This window comes from Scyliorhinus canicula, chromosome 17 (genome assembly GCF_902713615.1).
Source record: "Scyliorhinus canicula chromosome 17, sScyCan1.1, whole genome shotgun sequence".
Lineage (NCBI taxonomy): Eukaryota > Metazoa > Chordata > Chondrichthyes > Carcharhiniformes > Scyliorhinidae > Scyliorhinus > Scyliorhinus canicula.
The window spans coordinates 67,199,688-67,219,956 of NC_052162.1; the positions used below are offsets into that span (position 1 = coordinate 67,199,688).

The following is a 20,269-nucleotide window of genomic DNA, read 5'->3' on the forward strand; positions in this document are numbered from 1 at the left end:
CTCTAAAATTGTGTTATAGACTTACTCGTTGGCATATGTCTTACCTACAGGAGGTGCCTCTAAACATTGGAAGGGCTGGTGCTTGTGTTGTCGTGGTCAAACTTCCATGAAGTGGTGAAAAGAATGCCTATTTTGTTTCAATGAAGACCACGGAGAGTCAATAAAACATTGTGCTGTATATAAAAAAACTAAACATTCCAAAAACTGTATCCGCCTCACCACAGACTGAGGTGTACAACGTCAGAGACTCAGAACAAAATGAGACGTTCTCTGCTGGAGCGACTCCAGAGAAAATATACTAATAAATCTACTGTAAAATTAAATGGAGATTGCCACAGCCTCATCACAGCACTGTATATTGATGGAGGCTCATCTGATAATTAAGTGGATCCAGAACCTCACCAGAGAATGAGATGGACAACACTGGACCCTCACCACAATGTGAGATGTACACTGATAGGACATCACCACAGAAAGTGATAAATACCATTGTAGGAACCCAGCCTCTTGGAAAACATTAATAGTGAAGCCCTTTTCTATGATTGATACTACTTGAGCTGGTTTACTAGTACTGTACTCAACGCAGGAAAGAATTGAAATCATGTACGTCAACATTCATATAAAAGTGTATTATGTGACAATGAAATATGGATTGAGTCTTAAGAAAGTTTTATCAATACCTCTTTAAAAATAAAATATAAACAATACAAATTAAATTACACATTGGATTGATACTTATTTTTAGACACCACCTCTAAACTAGTCAAGAAATAGAGAGAATATTAAATTAATCCGTGAAACCAGTTTCATATTTTTGTACACTCAACAATTCCATTCTTAGGTCTCAAAAATTCCTTTTCCATGAAAGCCAAAAAAAAGTTTCAAACCAATTATCAAAAATTATATTATAAATATTTTCACCAAAATAGTTTTTTGTAAGCATTGCTCCATGAAGACATTATATTGACCCTGCCACAGGCCTAAACCTCGGTGATCAGAAAGGTACGAGTAAACAATGTTGGAATATTGTGCAAAAAAAACCCATGTCTTGCCATTTTTCTTGAACTACCCTGTTGTTCTTTACCATCGCAATACAACCATTACTAATATCACATTACAGGAGGTGGTAGGAACCTTCAGGGATGTGGTACATACAGTACCATACACTCTGGGTGTGATTTAACGTGATAAACAAAGTCCCATTTTGGGTGCATTTAGAGGGGTGTTTCTAGGCGCCTGCAGCGCCGATAATGACCCCGCTATCAAATTGGACTTTTTTTTCCCCCCGACTTCGGCAAGGAACGCCGCGCGGCCCAGGCTGCACCTACTCAGTTCCTGCATTGACAAGCTCAGCCATTTTTAAATGCCGCCCGATCTCTTTTACCCTCATCATGGCCACCGGACCCTCCAAAGCCTCAACGTACTTGTTAGGGGGTCCTCTAGCCCTTGTCACCCCACCTCATAAAGACACGGCACCCTGGGTCTGGTCCACAGCACAGGGAACATACCACCTTGGCACTACCAACTTTGCACCACTTCTAGCCTTGCAGTGCCAGGATGATGCACTGCCAGGGTGCCCGGGTGGCACAGACAGTGTACCTAGGTGGTAGTGCCAAGGTGCCCAGGTGGTACCAGGAGTTCCAGGATACCACCTTGCCCTGAGCACGACCACCTGGTGCCTGGTCCATGTTTGTGTGGGCCAATGCTAAACGGTGCCACATCAAGGTCTCCCAGGCGCATGCGTTTGAAACCGGGCTTTGGGAGACTCCTGCCCAGACATATTTATATGAGACTAACTGCACACTTAAATGTGCAAATCTGGATCCCACCCAGTGATGATGAGATCCAGATCGCAAGCTCTTGCGAGCCATCCCTAGCGGCGTAAATCTTGACATTTTACGGCTTTGTCACATCACCGGGTTGGAAACGACGAGGCTGTACGATTGCACCCAATGTATAGTAATCTAAAGTGTTCATCCTAATTTTAAGTCTTCATTCTATTTCAGAAATATTCACCACAAAAACATCTTTTAAAAATGTTCAAAATGTGCATTATTTTGCTTTAAACTTTTAAATGTCCCAATGGAAAAAAATATAGCAGCTTCAACCTTAAGAAAATCTGATTTATTGTAAAATAATAGTTTGTATTGCAGACCTATTTTTGTGGCAGTATGCATCTATAGTATATACATCGATCAAGCAATCTGGGATGAAACTCCAAAATGTGATATTGTAAAGATGGTTTTCAATTAATCTTAAAATATGTTTTCTAAACCAATGTAATTGCAATGCCTTGATCCAGAGGCACAGTTTGAGGAAATACACTTATTGAGGATGAAAACATAGTGATAAAGCATTTTACAAGGAACAAAGGTCTGTCATTCTAATAATGATGTCATATCCTCACGTCAATCAACTTTCAGCTGATCAAGGGCAGCAGGGTGGTGCAGTGGTTGGCACTGCTGCCTCACGGCGCCGAGGACGTAGATTCGATCCCGGCCTCGGGTCACTGTCCATGTGGAGTTTGCACACTCTCCCAGTGTCAGCGAGGGTCTCACCCCCCACAACCCAAAGATGTGCAGGGAAGGTGGATTGGCCACGCTAAATTTTCTCCTTAATTGGGAAAGAAAAAGAATTGGATACTTTAAATTTCAAAAAAACCTTTCAGGTGATCAATCATTCTTCCCTGAATGAAACTTCAAATTGCTTACCAAATTTATAAGGATTCATAGAACTGGCTGAGTATTAACCTAAATGTTCATACAATGCCATTATTATTCTGAAGAGCTACCCACACTTTACTCACATTGAGATTAATAGGTCTCTTTTAATCATTATAAATATTTCAATGTTCCCATTTGTGATCTAAGATATATTTATACAGCATAATGTGATTGTTAAATGGGTTAAATTGTGATATTAAATAGTCTTTGAAGTTCATACATTAATTAGTATAGCAACAATAAAATAAAACAACAAATAAATGACACCAAAGTTAGTCATAGGCTATTTATGCAGTTCCAGCAATGCAGAGTTATATTTATGGAGATGTATGTTTAATCCAATTGTCTATGTACATATCATATTGATATTGGCAAATGTATTATTGGTGAATCCAATTTTCAGAGCCTTTGAATGTGCCGAAAAAATTATGGCAGGTGTGTATAAAGTTGCTGAATGGACAAACTGATATTGAGATCAGTGCATTGTACAATATTTCATATGACCGTTCAGAGCACGAAGAACATCTTGTACCTTACTGAGCCAAGATCAACACAAGACAAAGTTGCATTTTTGGGACAATATATTTCTTACTGTTGATAGGGCAAAGTTAAAGTAATTCAGCTGCAAGGCAGGTGGAAGGAACAGTGTTCACACCCAAATTTATTTTAAAATATCAGATGCTGTTAATAGAGAATGTGGGTTTTGTCTACTTTGGATAATGATCGTCATCCCCGATTCTTGCTGATTTACTGGCTGTAGAATTCACAGCCAAGGATAATGAGCTAAGGTCTCTGCAGACTGATGAAAAGCTTCTATTTCTGTTTTTTTTGTCTCAGCTAATAAACGATTGATATCTTGCTTACGTATTGGAAAATGTAAACTCATTTCCTCCAAGGTTTGAACACATTCAGAATTTCATTCGGCAATCAGGAGCTGTCCCTGTAGTGTACTGGAGTATATTTTAATTGGCCTGCTGTGTTCAGTAGTCAGTATCATCAGCTCCAAGTGCTATGCGTGAGTCCACTTTCATCAGCAGACAATATAAATAAGATATTTCTTCCTTCAAGCAAGCTCCGCTCTACCTGCAATCAAAAAACATGGGCAGTACAATTTAATAGAAAGTGTTGTACTAAACTTGCAACCAACGCCATCTGATACCAACATCATATCTCGGGAGTCTCTATACATTAGGGCAGTCGAACACGCAAACTACAGTTTCTCAGCGTACCTAGTTGTACTTGATATTGTTAACAGACAGTATTGTTACAGAAGGTGGTGAAGTGGTGTTCCATATATCTGCCAAAACCTAAATTATGGAGGTACTTCAAATATTTTGGGAAATCCAGGGGCTCTGAATTTTTCCAGCCGTGACATTTCAACAATGTTTACAGATCAGCTGCCAATCTTAACTCTTGTGCTGCATCTGAAAGAAGCTGCTTTCAGTTTTGGAGTTAATACAGCTGACAAGTCCAGTTGTGAAGGATCTGCCATTTTGTAAAAAAAAAGGATTTGCAGTACAGCACATCAGTTTCTATGTAATTTTTATGGCAAATTAAATTAAATGAGATTCAGCAAATTCATTTGAGTCCATTGCAAATATAGAAACTTTCATGAGCCATCTTTGTTGCACCTGTAATTTTTGGACAAGTTGCAAGCTTTTGTAAGGTTGCATAAGATGAAAAAATTCTTATTGTTACAGTTTAATTTCACAACACTGGAGGCCAGAAAATGGAATTAGATCAACTATTTAAAACTGCCTTTCAGGATATCATAAGACTCTGTAAAGTTGAGGGAGTATATACTTATGTAAGTTTGGATCTTTTCAGTACTGTAATTTATACCAGACATATGGTCACATTTTTTGTGCAGCATGCACTCTTGGTGTATTTACCCTCAAAACGTCTGTATTATTTTGCAGTTGCCTCTTTGCAAATAAACAAATTCATTAAAACAAGCGTGTTGCCGATTGGTCAGTTTTCAAAGCAGATGAAGTAGGATACAACCAGCTGTGAGGATTTCAAAGGGTCCAAATTTCTCTCGACATTAATCAGAAAGGTCTTCTGCAGTGGGCGAACGTCGCAACTTAAAATCTAAACAGTTTAAATCATGCCTGTATAACTCAATCATGTTGAAACCAGGCAAAAAGATGCAGGCACCCTGGTCAGCCTCAGCTCTTCCTGCTCTGAAGTTGCAGAACAGTCTTCAAATTTCTTCTCTTTCTTCCCCCTTGCCCTGCTTCAATCAGAGCCGAACATGTTGGTTCCTGTCTCAGTGGTCACCTGACTCTGCAGGTGGGGCAATTTTTGACAGGGATCTGAGGCTCCAAAACCCAAAGGACATCAGCCATGATTATTCAGCTGTCATGGCAGAGGAATGAGAAGTTTGACTCTAGCTCTGTTGAATCTGTAGAGGTAGAACTATGTAGAAGTAATAGGAAAAGGAAGATAACGACTTTGTAGTTTTTCAGGGGAAGTCAGTTGGGTATCCAAAATGTCTGCTGTTCAAGTGTCATCTTTATTAGCAATGTTTATACATCATACACCTCAATCATCTCCACTGTTGCCTGTTATATGGCCTTCAACCTTGGGGAACAGTTAAATTCTAATCTGACTATCAAACCTAACACAAGGAGCTGTAGTGATATGTATATAGAGAGATATGTAAAGAGTTAACGACGACATCAAGTAACCAAGCACTAGATTCATGTATAAATATGCGGACTCAAAGGATCTTGGGTCTCTTCGAACCAGGAGTGACTAGACAGCAGTGTGTTAGAGAGAAAGATAATAGTACAGTTAGCACGTGTAGTAAATATAGTTAATACTTTTATTCTGAATTACTTTATCACCAGTCATAGTTCTGTAAGAGTGAAGAAACTCAACGTTATTCAATTCGGTATTCATTAAACCTATTTTGCTTTAAGTTGAAGATTGGTAGTTTCTTTAGAATCTCACCACCAGATCATTCTGGAAAAATAAAGCAAAGAGTAACAACATGCAGTCACATTCTAATCCGACTACCAAACTTAACACAAGGAACCACTTTAACTGCAAAACTTACAGGGCAACAATTGATGTTGTGGTCTTCCCTGACTGATCGGCTACTTTGCAAGGAGCAGTCCCACTTTCAATTCAGGATCCTTTGAGGAGAAATTCCTGGTCAGTGCTGAGTAAGTTGATCTCAGCAAGGAGGATGGTAGAGACACTGGAATTAGTCAGTTTAGAGGCCCTGTGCATCAGTGGGCGATTAAAGCCCGTAGGAACTTGTCAGGAGACATCAAACGAAAACTGATGAAAGGAAAAAAGGAACTAGCATTTATAAAGCACTTTTCTACAGGCAATGAAGGATCTTTAGGGCAGTCGCTATTAGATTGCTGGTAAATTCAACAAACAGCTTGTGCACAGCAAGGACCAACAAATAACGATTAAATAAGTTAGCTAATCTGTTTTCGTTTTATTGGTTGAGGGCTAATGATTGATCATGATAAGATCGCTTTTGTTTTTCCTTGAATAGGGCCACAGAATCTATTGCACCCACCTGAGAGAGCACAGGGGGCTTTGATAGGTCTTATCCAAAAGATGGTGGCCATATTTTTCAGTTAGTGGTTTGCCATTGGCCTCCAATAAAGCTGGCACAAAAAAACAAATTAGCAATTTCTATTGCACTTCCCCTTTCTGGATGGCATCTTAAATCTAGCACCCACTGTGCAGTCCAGCCACTCACATTGAAGTATTCACACAGATAGCAAACCAGGAAATAAAAAAAAGTACTTTGCACTTCTAATTTAAATTTCTAGATAGCAAAATAAATGATTGATTTGATTGAGACCGAAGCTAAAATGTCATATAAATAAACTCTAAAAACATTAAAGCTGTGCAATTTCCTGTCATTAAAAAATTGACATTCAACAAATATAAAATTAATCTCCCAGGGCCAATGATAATGTTCAGCAATACCGACAAATTAGTACTCTATTGAAACAAGCTCATTCGACAAGGTGTATCTTTCTCAAGGATTTTTATAGTGATACTATCGACATAAATAGGGTAAGTTCCTGTCAATTCACTGATTGATTGGGCATTGCTTTCTGGGGATCTTCAACAGTGGGCTCCTGGGAAGAATGTTGAATCAACATCAGCAACGTCTCGATTCTTCATATGTGTCGCACCCTGATGTCAATTTCAGTGCAAAGACAGCAAACATTAACAGATTTACCACTCATACCAGCTGAAAAGTCTAGACCTATACCTCTCACAATGCAACACTATCTCATTACTGAAGTTTCAGTAGGAGAGCATTTCGGGAACAGTGACCACAATTCAGTAAATTTTAAAGTGCTGGTGGACAAGGATAAGAGTGGTCCTAGGGTGAATGTGCTAAATTGGGGGAAGGCTAATTATGAAATATTAGGTGGGAACTGAAGAACCTAGATTGGGGGCGGATGTTTGAGGGTAAATCAACATTTGACATGTGGGAGGCTTTCAAATGTCAATTGAAAGGAATTCAGGACCGGCATGTTCCTGTGAGGCAGAAGGCTAAATATGGCAAATTTCAGGATCCTTGGATAACAAGAGATACTGTAGGCCTCGTCAAAAAGAAAAAGGTGGCATTTGTCAGGGCTAGAAGGCTGGGAACAACCGAAGCCTGCGTGGAATATAAGGAAAGTAGGAAGGAACTTAAGCAAGTAGTCAGGAGGGCTAAAAGGGATCATGAAAAGTCATTGGCAAATATGGTTAAGGAAAAACCTAAGGCTTTTTACATGTACATAAAAAGCAAGAGAGTAGCCAGGGAAAGGGTTGGCTCACTGAAGGACAGGGGAGGGAATCTATGTGTGGAGCCAGAGAAAATGGGCGAGGTACTAAATGAATACTTTGCATCAGTATATACCAAAGGGAAGGAATTGGTGGATGTTGAGTCTGGAGAAAGATGTATAGATAGCTTGGGTCACAATGAGATCCAAAAAGACGAGGTGTTGGGCGTCTTGAAAAATATTAAGCTGGGTAAGTCCCCAGGGTCTGATGGGATCTACTCCAGAATACTGAAGGAGGTAAGAGAGGAAATTGCTGACGCCTTGACAGAAATCTTTGGATCCTCATTGTCTTCAGATGATGCCCTGGAGGACTGGAGAATAGCCAATGTTGTTCCTTTGTTCAGGAAGGGTAGCAAGGATAATCCAGGGAACTACAGGCCAGTGAGCCTTACGTCAGTGGTAAGGAAATTATTGGAGAGAATTCTTCGAGACAGGATCTGCTCCCATTTGGAAGCAAGAGGTTATATTAGCGAGAGGCAGCACGGTTTTGTGAAGGGGAGGTCGTGTCTCACTAAATTGATAGAGTTTTTCGAGGAGATCGCAAAGATGATTGATGCAGGTAGGGCAGTAGATATTGTCCATATGGACTTCAGTAAGGCGTTTGACAAGGTCCCTCATGGCAGACTGGTACAAAAGGTGAAGTCACACGGGATCAGAGGTGAGTTGACAAGATGGATACAGAACTGGCTAGGTCATAGAAGGCAGAGAGCAGCAATAGAAGGGTGCTTTTCTGATTGGAGGGCTGTGACTAGTGGTGTTCCACAGGGGTCAGTGCTGGGACCTTTGCTGTTCGTAGTATATACAAATGATTTGGAGGAAAATGTAACTGGTCTGATTAAGAACAAAGAACAGAGAAAATTACAGCACAGGAACAGGCCCTTCGGCCCTCCCAGCCTGCGCCGATCCAGATCCTTTATCTAAACCTGTCTCCTATTTTCCAAGGTCTACTTCTATCTAAAGAACAAAGAAAATTACAGCACAGGATTAGTAAGTTTGCAGACGACATAAAGGTTGGTGAAATTGCGGATAGCGATGAGGACTGTCAGAGGATACAGCAGGATTTAGATCGTTTGGAGACTTGGGCGGCAAGACGGCAGATGGGGTTAATCCAGACAAATGTGAGGTAATGCATTTTGGAAGGTGTAATACAGGTCGGGAATATACAGTGAATGGTAGAAACCTCAAGGGTATTGACAGTCAGCGAGATCTTAGTGTACTGGTCCAAGGTCACTGAAAGGGGCAACACAGGTGGAGAAGGTAGTCAAGAAGGCATACGGCATGCTTGCCTTCATTGGCCGGGGCATTAAATATAAAAATTGGCAAGTCATGCTGCAGCTGTATAGAACCTTAGTTAGCCCACGCTTGGAGTATAGTGTTCAATTCTGGTCACCACACTACCAGAAGGATGTGGAGGCTTTAGAGAGGGTGCAGAAGTGATTTACCAGGATGTTGCGTGGTATGGATGGCATTAGCTATGAGGAACGGTTGAATAAACTCGGTTTGTTCTCACTGGAATGAAGGCGGTTGAGGGGCGACCTGATAAAGATCTACAAGGTTATGAGGGGCATAGGCAGAGTGGATAGTCAGAGACTTTTTCCCAGGGTAGAGGGGTCAATTACTAGGGGGCATAGGTTTAAGGTGTGAGGGGCAACGTTTAGAGGAGATGTACGAGTTAAGTTTTTTAAACAGAGGGTAGTGGGTGCCTGGAACTCGCTGCCAGAGGAGGTGGTGGAAGGAGGGACGATAGTGACGTTTTAAGGGGCATCTTGACAAATACATGAATAGGATGGGAATTGAGGGATACGGACCCCGGAAGTGTAGAAGATTTTAGTTTAGAAGGGCAGCATGGTCGGCGCAGGCTTGGAGGGCTGAAGGGTGTGTTCCTGTGCTGTACTTTTCTTTGTTCTTTGCTTGTTCTTTTGCACTGAGCTGTGGAGTGATGCTCGTAGTTTAGGCCTGCTGGAACAACATATCCATGAAAACTGCTAAAAAAAGGACGTTTATCAAAGCTTTTCACCTTGCACACATCAGGACACTCACAATAATACCAAATGTCAGAGTGAACAAAAAATTATACTTTGTAAGAAAAAAGTGCTGATTGGTTGGCAAGTGGATTCTATAAGTAGAGGAGCTGCCACGGATCATGCACCAATTAACGGATGACTGAAAGTTAACTTCCAAGCTTTGTTTGGCTGCAAGGGGATCAGGGCTGGGATCTAAATATCCAAGGGTATATGTCCTATCGAAAGGACAGACAGATGGGCAAAGGAGGCGGGGTTGTATTGTTAGTAAGGATTGAAGTTAAATCGATAGCAAGGAGCAATATAGGATCAGAAGGCATAGAATCTCTGTGGGTAGAGTTGAGGAATCGCAAAGGTAAAAAGACCCTGATGGGAGTTATGTACAGGCCCCCGAGCAGTAGTCAGAATGTGGGGCAGAAAATAAATGAGGAGATAGAAAAGGCATGTAAAAAAGGCAATATTACAAGAATCATGGGGGACTTCAATATACAGGTGGACCGGGAAAATCAGGTTGGTAGCGGATCCCAATAAAAGGAATTTGTGGAAAGTCTAAGAGATGTTTTTTTGGAGCTGCTTGTGACAGAGCCTACGAGGGAACAGGCAGTTCTGGATTTTGTGATGTGGAATGAGGCAGACTTGATGAGGGAACTTAAGGTGAAGGAACCCTTAGGGAGCAGTGACCACAATAAGATAGAATTTAGCCTGCAGTTTGAGAGGGAGAAGCTGCAATCAGATGTAATGGTATTACAATTAAATAAGGGTAAGTACAAAGACATGAGGGGGAAAAGGGAAAATGCTGGAACATCTCAGCAAGTCTGGCAGCATCTGTAGGGAGAGAAAAGAGCTAACGTTTCGAGTCCGATGACTCTTTGTCAAAGCTAACAGACAGAGAGAGTGGGAAATATTTATACTGTGGAGTGAGAATGAAAGATGAGTCATAGCCACAGAAACCCAGGGAAACCGGGTGCTAATGGCCACAGAAACCAAGGAGAAAGAGTGTTAATGGCAGTCCCCAGAGAGTACAAAAGATGTGAAAGGTCAAACAGCAGGGAAACTAACATCAGAGGATGAATTGTAGGTGGGGGGGAGGGGAAGGGGGAAGCAAAGAGGAGAAAAGTGCAAGAAAGAAATAAATGGTAAAAGACAGTTAAAATGAAATGAAAACAAATGGGTCGAGGTGGGGCTGATCATCTGAGTTGTTGAATTCGATATTGAGGCCGGAAGGCTGTAGCGTGCCTAACCGGAAGATGAGATGTTGTTCCTCTAGTTTGCGTTGCGCTTCACTGGAACATTGCAGCAGGCCAAGAACAGACATGTGGGCATGGGAGCAGGGTCTTTTGTTAAAATGGCAAGCAACAGGAAGGTCAGGATCCTGAATGCGCACAGACCGAAGATGCTCAGCAAAGTGATCACCAGTCTGCGTTTGGTCTCTCCGATATAGAGGAGACCACATTGGGAGCAGCGAATGCAATAGACCAGATTGAAAGAGGTGCAAGTGAAACGCTGCTTAACCTGGAATGAGTGTTTTGGGCCTGGAAGGGGCAGGTGTTACACCTTCTGCGATTGCATGGGAAGGTGCCATGGGTGATGGGAGAGGTACTGGCTATGTTGGAGGAGTGGACTAGATTGTCTCAGAGGGAACGGTCTCTGCGGAATGCTGACAGATGGAGTGAAGGGAAGATGTGTTTGGTGGTGGCATCACGCTGGAATTGGCGAAAATGGCGGAGGATTATGCTTTGCATACAGAGGCTGGTGGAATGAAATGTGAAAACGAGGGGGACTCTATCCTTGTTCTGCGAGGAAGTGGGGGGAGCGAGGGTAGTGGCGCGGGAGATGGACCGCACACTGTTGAGGGCCCTGTCCACAACTGTAGGTGGGAAATCACGGTCGAGGAAGAAGGAACAAATTTTCGAAGCACCATTTTGGAAAGCGCCATCATCGGAACAAATGTGACGGAGGCGAAGGAGCTGAGAGAAAGGGATGGAGTCCATACAGGGTGTAGGGTGCGAAGAGCTGTAGTCCAGATAGCTGTGGGAGTCAGTGGGCTTGTAGTGGATATTAGTGGATAGTCTATTGCCGGAAATGGAGACAGAAAGATCAAGGAAGGGAAGGGAAGTGTCTGAGATTGTCCAAGTGAAAGTGATGGAGGGGTGGAAACTGGAAGTGAAGTTGATGAATTTTTCCAGGTCCGGGCGAGAGCATGACGCGGCATCAAAATAGTCATCAATGTATCGGTAAAGGAGTTGCGGCAGGGGGCCCAGATAAGCCTGGAACAAGGAATGTTCCACATACCCCATAAAAAGGCAAGCGTAGCTAGGACCTATGAGGGTACCCATTGCTACACCTTTGATTTGGCGAAAGTGAGATGAGTTAAAGAAGAAGTTGTTGAGAGATAAAACAAGTTCAGACATGAGGGAGGAGCTGGCCAGAGTTGAGTGTAAAAGGAGCCTAGCCCGGAGGACCGTGGAACAGCAACGGCAGGAGTTTTTGGGGGTTATTAGGGAGGCACAACAGAAATTCAGGAGGAGGAAACATGCTAAGGGGAGGACAAGGCATCCATGGTTGATGAGGGAAGTCAAGGACAGCATAAAAGCTAAAGAAAAAGCATACAAAGTGGCGAGGATTAGTGGGAAGCCAGAGGATTGGGAAGTCTTTAAAAGTGAGCAGAGGACAACTAAAAAAACAATAAGGGGGGAGAAGATGAAGAATGAGTGCAAGCTAGCTCGTAATATATTGGAAGATAGGAAGAGTTTTTTTTCAATATATAAAAGGTAAGAGAGAGGCAAAAGTAGACATTGGACCACTGGAAAATGTATTTGGAGAAGTAATAATAAGAAACAAAGAAATGGCAGAAGAACTAAATAGTTACTTTGCATGAGTCTTCACGGTGGAAGACACCAGTGGGATGCCAAAGCTCCAGGAGAATCAGGGGGCAGAGTTGGGTGCAGTGACCATTACTAAGGAGAAAGTTCTGGGAAACCGAAAGGTCTGAAGGTGGATAAGTCACCTGGACCAGATGGACTACACCCCAGGGTGCTAATAGAGATAGCTGAGGAAATTGTGGAGGTATTGGTGATGATCTTTTAGGAATCACTGGAGGGAGGAAGGGTCCCAGAAGACTGGAAAGTGGCTGATGTAACACCACTGTTTAAGAAGGGATGGAGGCAAAAGACGGGAAATTATAGGCCGGTTAGCCTGACTTCAGTCATTGGTATGAATCTGTCTGTTATTAAAGATGAGATCGCGAAGTACTTGTAAAAGAATGGTAAAATAGGTCTGAGTCAGCACTGCTTTGTCAAAGGGAGGTCGTGTCTGACAAATCTGTTAGAGTTCTTTGAGGAGTTAACAAGGATGTTAGGCAAAGGAGAATCGGTGGACGTGATTTATTTAGATTTCCAGAAGGCTTTTGACAAGGTGCCACATAGGAGACTGTTAAATAGGTTAAAAGCCATAGAGATAAGGGTAAGATCCTGGCATGAATAGAGGATTGGCTGACTAGCAGAAGGCAGGATGGCAGCCGGTGACTAGTGGTGTGCCTCAGGGGTCTGTGCTGGTATCACAACCTTTCACAATATACATTAAGGATACTGCGAGGCCTGGATAGAGTGGACGTGGGGAGGATGTTTCCACTTGTAGGAGAAACTAGAACCGAAGGACACCATCTTAGACTAAAGGGATGATCCATTAAAGCAGAGATGAGGAGGAATTTCTTCAGCCAGAGGGTGGTGAATCTGTGGAACTCTTTGCCGCAGAAGGCTGTGGAGGCCAAATCATTCAGTGTCTTTAAGACAGAGATAGATAGGTTCTTGATTAATAAGGGGATCAGGGGTTATGGGGAGAAGGCAGGAGAATGGGGATGAGAAAATATCAGCCATGATGGAATGGCGGAGCAGACTCGATGGGCTGAGTGGCCTAATTCTGCTCCTATGTCTTATGGTCTTATGGTTTAAATTCAAACCAGGCAGGTTGACTCTGATTGGTCAAGAAATTGTTCCGGAGATTGAAACAGGGGATGGTTGTTGCCCATTTTGTTTATTTGAAACAGGCGCAATGCGTGTACATATTCGTTCTGTTTGCTAAGAACAGGGCCCTGTGTGTGAATATATATACCTTGCAGCACACTTAAATGAGCCACACTGCAAGCATAACCGAAATTCTTAAATTGGTTATCAGTGTACTTCTGACCAATCATGGAATCATAGAATCTTTACAGTGCAGAAGGAGGCCATTTGGCCCATCGAGTCTGCACCGACCCCCTGAAAGAGCAGTCTATCTAGCCCCCCCACCCCACCCTATCCCTGTAACCCAGTAACCCCACCCAACCTTTGGATAATAAGGGTCAATTTAGTGTGGCCAATCCACCTTACCTGCACATCTTTGGACTGCAGGAGGAAACCGGAGCACCCGGAGGAAACCCTCGCAGAGACAGGGCGAACGTGCAAATTGCACACCGACAGCCATCCAAGGTCGGAATTGAACACAGAACCCTGGAGTTGTGAGGCAGCAGTGCTAACCACTGTGCCACCATGCCACCTGTCTAATGTTAGACACTATGTTTTGACTCTTGCAAGCACAGGTTGGTTGAATATGGTTGACATGTACCTTTTTTCAGTGAAATTTAGGTTCTGAGCTATCAAATGCCTATTTGTACACTTAATGGTTGTACACACCCCAAATATATGCGTTCTTAAGACTCTACTGATAATGGTGGATGATCATTAGGTGTAGTAAACATACATTCGTAGGTACATCAAACAATAACCTAATGAACTTTCTCATGTTTTTTGAAATTGTGCAGAAAGGAGATAATAAAGCATATTGTTGTGGTCATAGTGAGAGCAATGCAGTTATAGTTGGGTCAAAGCTGGGTCATGAATGCAGTAAACAAGATGGGTATAATTACAGGTAGCATAGTAATGGTTGGTTAGATCAGATCTAAGACTGCTGTATTTACTTCCTCATTGAGGTGATTATACCTTCCTGTATTTGATGTACTTGCAAATTAAAGAGCTTAATTATTTGGTGTCCAATACCACAAAGTTTCTATCTTGAACCTACAACCTTGAGTCTTAGAAATGCAAGTATTCCCATTGAGCCAAGATAGGCAACGGAAAATCAAGAAGCAATTTCTGTACGAGGAAATGTTTCTCAGTGAGGTGGAAGAGCAAATGGTGCTCACAAAATGCAAGATATAAAATGCACATCGTGTGTCATGGAAATAAAATGTTACTAGCCATATTATAATAATACAATACCTTGGACTTATTTGCTGTATAAGCCAAATTCTCAGGGGCTAGGTTGACGCCGGAATGGTTCCCGCAGATCCAGCCGGCGCCGAAGGGCCGGCACGAGTTCGCGCATGCGCGGATCGGCCGGCTTATTTCCGCTCATTCATGGGGGTTTCCCTTCTCTGCGCCAGCCCCCGGGCAATATGGCGGAGCGCTACAGGGACCCAGCGCAGAGGAAAGGAGGACCCCACGGAACCAGCCCGGCCGCAAGATCGGTAGGCCCCGATCACGGGCCAGGTCACCGTGGGCCACCCCCTGGGGTCGGATCCTACCACCCCACCCCAGGACCGTCCCCACACACTTACCTGCCATGTCCCGCCGTGTGTGAGGTGAGTAATTCATGCTGGCGGGACTGGGCTAAACTTGACGTCCACTCGGCCCATCGGGGCCCGGAGAATCGCCGGAGGGGCCGCTGTCACCAGCCCCCGACTGGCATGGCGGGAATCACAGCGACCCCCGAAAAACGGCACTGGAGAATAAGGCAGCTGGCATCGGGGCAGCGGGGCGGGATTCGCGCCTTCCCCCGGGGATTCTCCTACCCGGCACAGGGTCAGAGAATCCCGGCGCATATGCTCACTTTCCAGGGACACCCAACAGCAAACATAGCCATGGTAAAAGGGTAAATAGTCAGGGTTGATGGCCCCTTTGACCTCCTATTGCCTGAACCTATTTATGGCAAGCTTGGCTAGGCCCAGGAGCAGGATCACTAGGAGGTCCAGTTTCCTCTCCACCCCTCTCCGCATTGGGTGCCCAAAGACCAGGAGCATAGGGCCACCAGAGCTGCGTGTATTCTCTAATAAGTTGTTGATTTAACGAAACTCAGATTTATGGGGCTCACTTATTTATTGATAACAACCCCCCATTGTAAATCACATTGAGGTATAGAGATGTAACCATATGGCAAGAAATAGCACGTTAAATGGTGAATTCAGAAAGTTTATTAACCATTAAAAAAGTAACAAGTCAGAAAAATAAAGTGGCAATAAAAAGCAATTTGCAATAATTGACAGGAGTAGAAGAAAGCTTGACTTAACAATTGAACATACTTCTCACACTCTTCTCAGACCAAGCATGAAATGAAGACTCTGAAAACATTGATAACATGTGACACCGATGCCTCTCTGTAAACATCTCTCTCTGTCTCTTGCTACGCACATCTTTCTCGTAACATCTCTCTCCACCTCTCTTTACATCTATCATTGCCCCCTTTACTCTGCCCACTCTCTTTCTACCCAAAATGCCTTCTTGAGATTCTTTTTTGTACTTTAAAATATTGAAAGCCCACCTTAGCTAATTGTTGGAAAATAGCCCATTGGGCTATAACTTGTCAATAATTAAATAAGAATGAGCTCATTGTCTTTTTAAGTCCACTTAAACTCCACTTTTTAAGACGGGAGAAAGGGGCACAGTGGCGCAAATGGTTAGCATGGTTGCCTCACTGCGCCGAAGTCCCAGGTTCGATCCCAGCTCTGGGTCACAGTCTGTGTGGAGTTTGCACATTCTCCATGTGTTTGCATTGTAGCCACCGAAGCTGGCCACTTCCCGACATAAAATGGAACATTGAGTTGCATGCAGGGAAAATTGGACAATGACAGAGAGGCAAGCAGGTTTCAGAACCTCTCTGTGGATTCTGTCTGTGAAGAAACCAGACAGCATAGGAACTAACAAGCTGCGCATATTAATTGAGCGATTCCCGGTGATTCCCAGGCACAATGGACACAACAATTGGAAGAGATTGAAACATTCTATAGCAGGTCAGACATCCCAGCGCCAGTGGAGTCTGAAACAAAAGGATACAAACAAGGTAGAAAGAACCGCCCAGTGATCGAGGAACAGCCCCGTTATTGGGGAAATTCAAATCAATCGATTGGGAAGAGACCCAATCAATTGGAAGTTTATAGAGGGTCCGCCCAGATGGGCGCGAAACCCAAAACAGTATAAGACAGAGACCCCGACCCCAGCTCTCTCTCTTAGCCAGCCCTCCTCTCTCTCTTAGCCGGCCCTCCCAGCAGAACACCTTTGCAGCAGCTCTTCAGGAACTTGGACGTGAGAAGGAGAGGCCTGGCCAATTGCTACACTGACAAGTAAATGTCATACAACGCACGCTACGAGTGTAGACACTCCTGACCCCTTTAGTCCACACCAACTGGAAGCCTCCGGATCCAGGACAAAGCAAGAGGCCATTGTTCCCTGATCCGGCAGTTCCCTTATTTCAGATAAGTATTGGCCTAGTAGTGGTAGGAACAGTTTAGTCTTAGTTTTATATGCATGAGTAGCAAATAACTGTGTAATAATAAACGTGTCTTGTTTGAACTTACTAACTGGTGTATTGAGTCATTGATCTGAACTTGAACTTGAGCCTCGTGGCGGTACCTGGCGACTCTGAGTTTAGGAATAAAACAGCCAATTGAGTGTAAAGCACACTCACCCAGAACGAGCAACAGCATGGGTTTCGCCCCCACAACCCAAAAAATGTGCAGGATAGGTGGATTGGCCAGGCTCAATTGCCCCTTAATTGGAAATAATGAATTGGATATTCTAAATTTAAAAAAAAAATAAGGGAGAAAGGGAGAAAACAGGAAATTACAGACAAGTTAGCCTAACATCTGTCGTCGGGAAATTGCTGGAATCTATCATCAGGGATGGGGTAACAGAACACCTCAAAAACGTTTGGTCGATCAGAGAGAAACCAGTATTGATTCATGAAGGGAAGGTCATCCTGACTACTCTTATTGAATTTTCTGAGGTGACTAAAGTAGTGGACAGGATGTTATTTATATGGATGTTATATCTATGGATGTTATTTATATGGACTTCCAGAAGGCATTTGATAAAGTCCCATATAAGAGACTGTTAACCAAGGTGGAAGCCCATGGTATTGAGGGCACATTATTAACATGGTTAGGAAATTGGTTGTGTGGCAGGTGGCAGCGATTTGGGATAATGGGTAACATAGGAACATAGAATATAGAGTGCAGAAGGAGGCCATTCGGTCCATCGAGTCGGCACCAACCCACTTAAGCCCTCACTTCCACCCTACCCCCCTAACCCAATAACCCCTCCTAACATTTTTTGGGCACTAAGGGCAATTTAGCATGGCCAATCCACTTAACCTGCACGTCTTTGGACTGTGGGAGGAAACCGGAATACCCAGAGGAAACACACGCAGACACGGGGAGATCGTGCAAACTCCGCACAGACAGTGACCCAGCAGGGAACCGAACCTGGGACTCTGGCGCTGTGAAGCCACAGTGCTAACTGTTATGCTACCATGCTGCCCCTATGCTACCGCGCTGCCCCTCTCTAAGGTAAGTACTCTAATTGGCAAGATGTGACTAGTGATATATCATAGGGATCTGCGTTGGGGTCTCAATTATTCACACTATTCATTAATGACTTGGAAGATGGCATACACTGTCATATATCCAGATTTACTGATGATACAAAGTTAGCTGGCATTGTAGACAATCGAGATAATCGCATACAATTGCAGGGAGATATTGACAGACCAGGTGAATGGGCAAAATTGTGGCAGATGGAGTTCAATATAAGCAAGGTAATGTTATCTATTTTGGACTAAAAAAAGATTGAGCAGGGTACTTTCTAAATGGGAAGAGGTTAAGCACAGTGGTGTCTGGGTTTAGGTGCATAGATCTTTAAAATGCCATTCTGTACAAGTGCAGAAAAGAATCAAAAAGGCTAATGGAATGCTAGCCTTTATATCGAGATGATTGGTGTATAAAGACACAGATGATTTGCTGCAGCTATACAAATCTCTTGTTAGACACCATTTGGATTACTGTCAGCTGTTCTCGTTCGCAATTAAATAGGGAAAGAGGTTCTCATTTTCGGAGCATTTATTGGGATTTTCTTGGCACCTGCCGCACCAAGAATGAGCCTGCTATCAAACGGGAATCTGTTTTTTTTTGCCTTGGCGAGGATGCCCTGACAAGGATGAACTCCATAATCTCTGGGCCCCCCTTTTACTCCCCATCGTGGCCTCCGGACATCCCCCAAAAAATACCTGTTCTGGGGTTCTCGAGCTCTCCCGTCACACACCACCACATAAGTGTTGAGTACCCCAAGTCTGATCCCTGGCAGTGCCAATCTGGCACCTGGGCACCTTGGCACTGCCAGCCTGGCACCCTGGCAGTGACACCCGAGCACCCTGGCAGTGGAATCCCTCCAAAGGTATCAACCTTGGCTCAGTCATAGTGTTCTTGCCTCCGAGTCAGATGTTCATTATTTCAAACTCCAATCCCAAGGTCACATTATCTAGGCTGGCACTTCGCTGCAGTGCTGAGATGTTGTAGGGATTGAGGTTTTGTCTTTTGGATGAGGTGTTAAAGGGGCTCCACGCGGTAGAGTTTTGGGAGAACCCTGCTTTTCTGCAGTGTAATACGTGTAAACTGTGTGTCACAATACAATTGGGTGTCGCATTACACAAATGACTGCATCTCATTGTTGGCCATGCAACATTTTAAAATGGCATGTAATGTGCTAGTTGAGTACAAATTACTGTTCTTTCTTCGAAGCTTCCCAAGACTAGAAAATTAGTTGTTGATTAAAAGGACCGTGAGAGTTAAATCACAGCAACATGAAACGTAATTGCACTAGAATGCAAAACATTTAGAAAATGACTTCCAAGGATCAAGAAGATGCTTTCCAACTATTCAACCTCCAGGGTGACATCAGCAACAAATTACTGTCGTAGTTTGCTGTTAAGTTTAATAATTAATATAAAAAATGCTAGCTGTCAACCAAAAATAAATATTTACATGCAAATGTCCATAACACCCCCTGCAATATGCTTCTTAATAATGTATTGTAAATCACTTGGTATTATGTCAATGTCTATAATTGTTTCTGTGCCTGAAGTGCAATAATTAATAATTGACTAAGTTTATGCAAGTCTTAATAGAAAAGCATCTCCAATTCAGGCACAGTCCAGAAAGCAACATTAAACATTTCTGAAGCTGACAGGATTCACTGAGCCATTGCAATGGTTTTTGAACATTTGAAAAGGAAGTTGACAATGCAGCAGAGTGAATAATCACAGCCTGAAGAGCCACTGGATTTGATAATGAGTGTTAGCCAGCAGGAGGGCATGGAGGCTGCAGCTGATCTCTTACAGGGTCAGCTTTGTGTAGTACGCAGCAGGCTGCCTGGTGAAGGCCAAGAAGGTGCTAGCCTGTCATTAACTCTCGAACTTGCCTAGAAAACATTTGAAGAGATCACAAACCTTCCTCATGCAGCAGTGTAAAATTATATCATTAAACACACACAATACACTATAGCATGATCATATTACATGTTACTGCTTAATCTGACAGTTTGAGGCCCGTGTTAATGGGCCAAATAATATGTTTATCATATTGATGCAAAACCAGCAGAGCTCCTCTCTATAGCTGAAAAAATTGGTAAGC

General features: G+C 43.2%; 1 protein-coding gene across 1 annotated transcript in view; it reads left to right on the forward strand.

Moving 5' to 3' along the window:
* Positions 1-4,678, forward strand: part of LOC119951943 (kelch-like protein 4) — a 195,854-nt gene extending 191,176 nt beyond the window's left edge. Inside the window, exon 11 of the mRNA XM_038775338.1 lies at positions 51-4,678. Coding sequence (XP_038631266.1) covers positions 51-110 — 60 coding nt within the window. The 3' untranslated portion in view covers positions 111-4,678. The remainder of the gene's footprint in view (positions 1-50) is intronic.
* Positions 4,679-20,269: the final 15,591 nt, after the last annotated feature.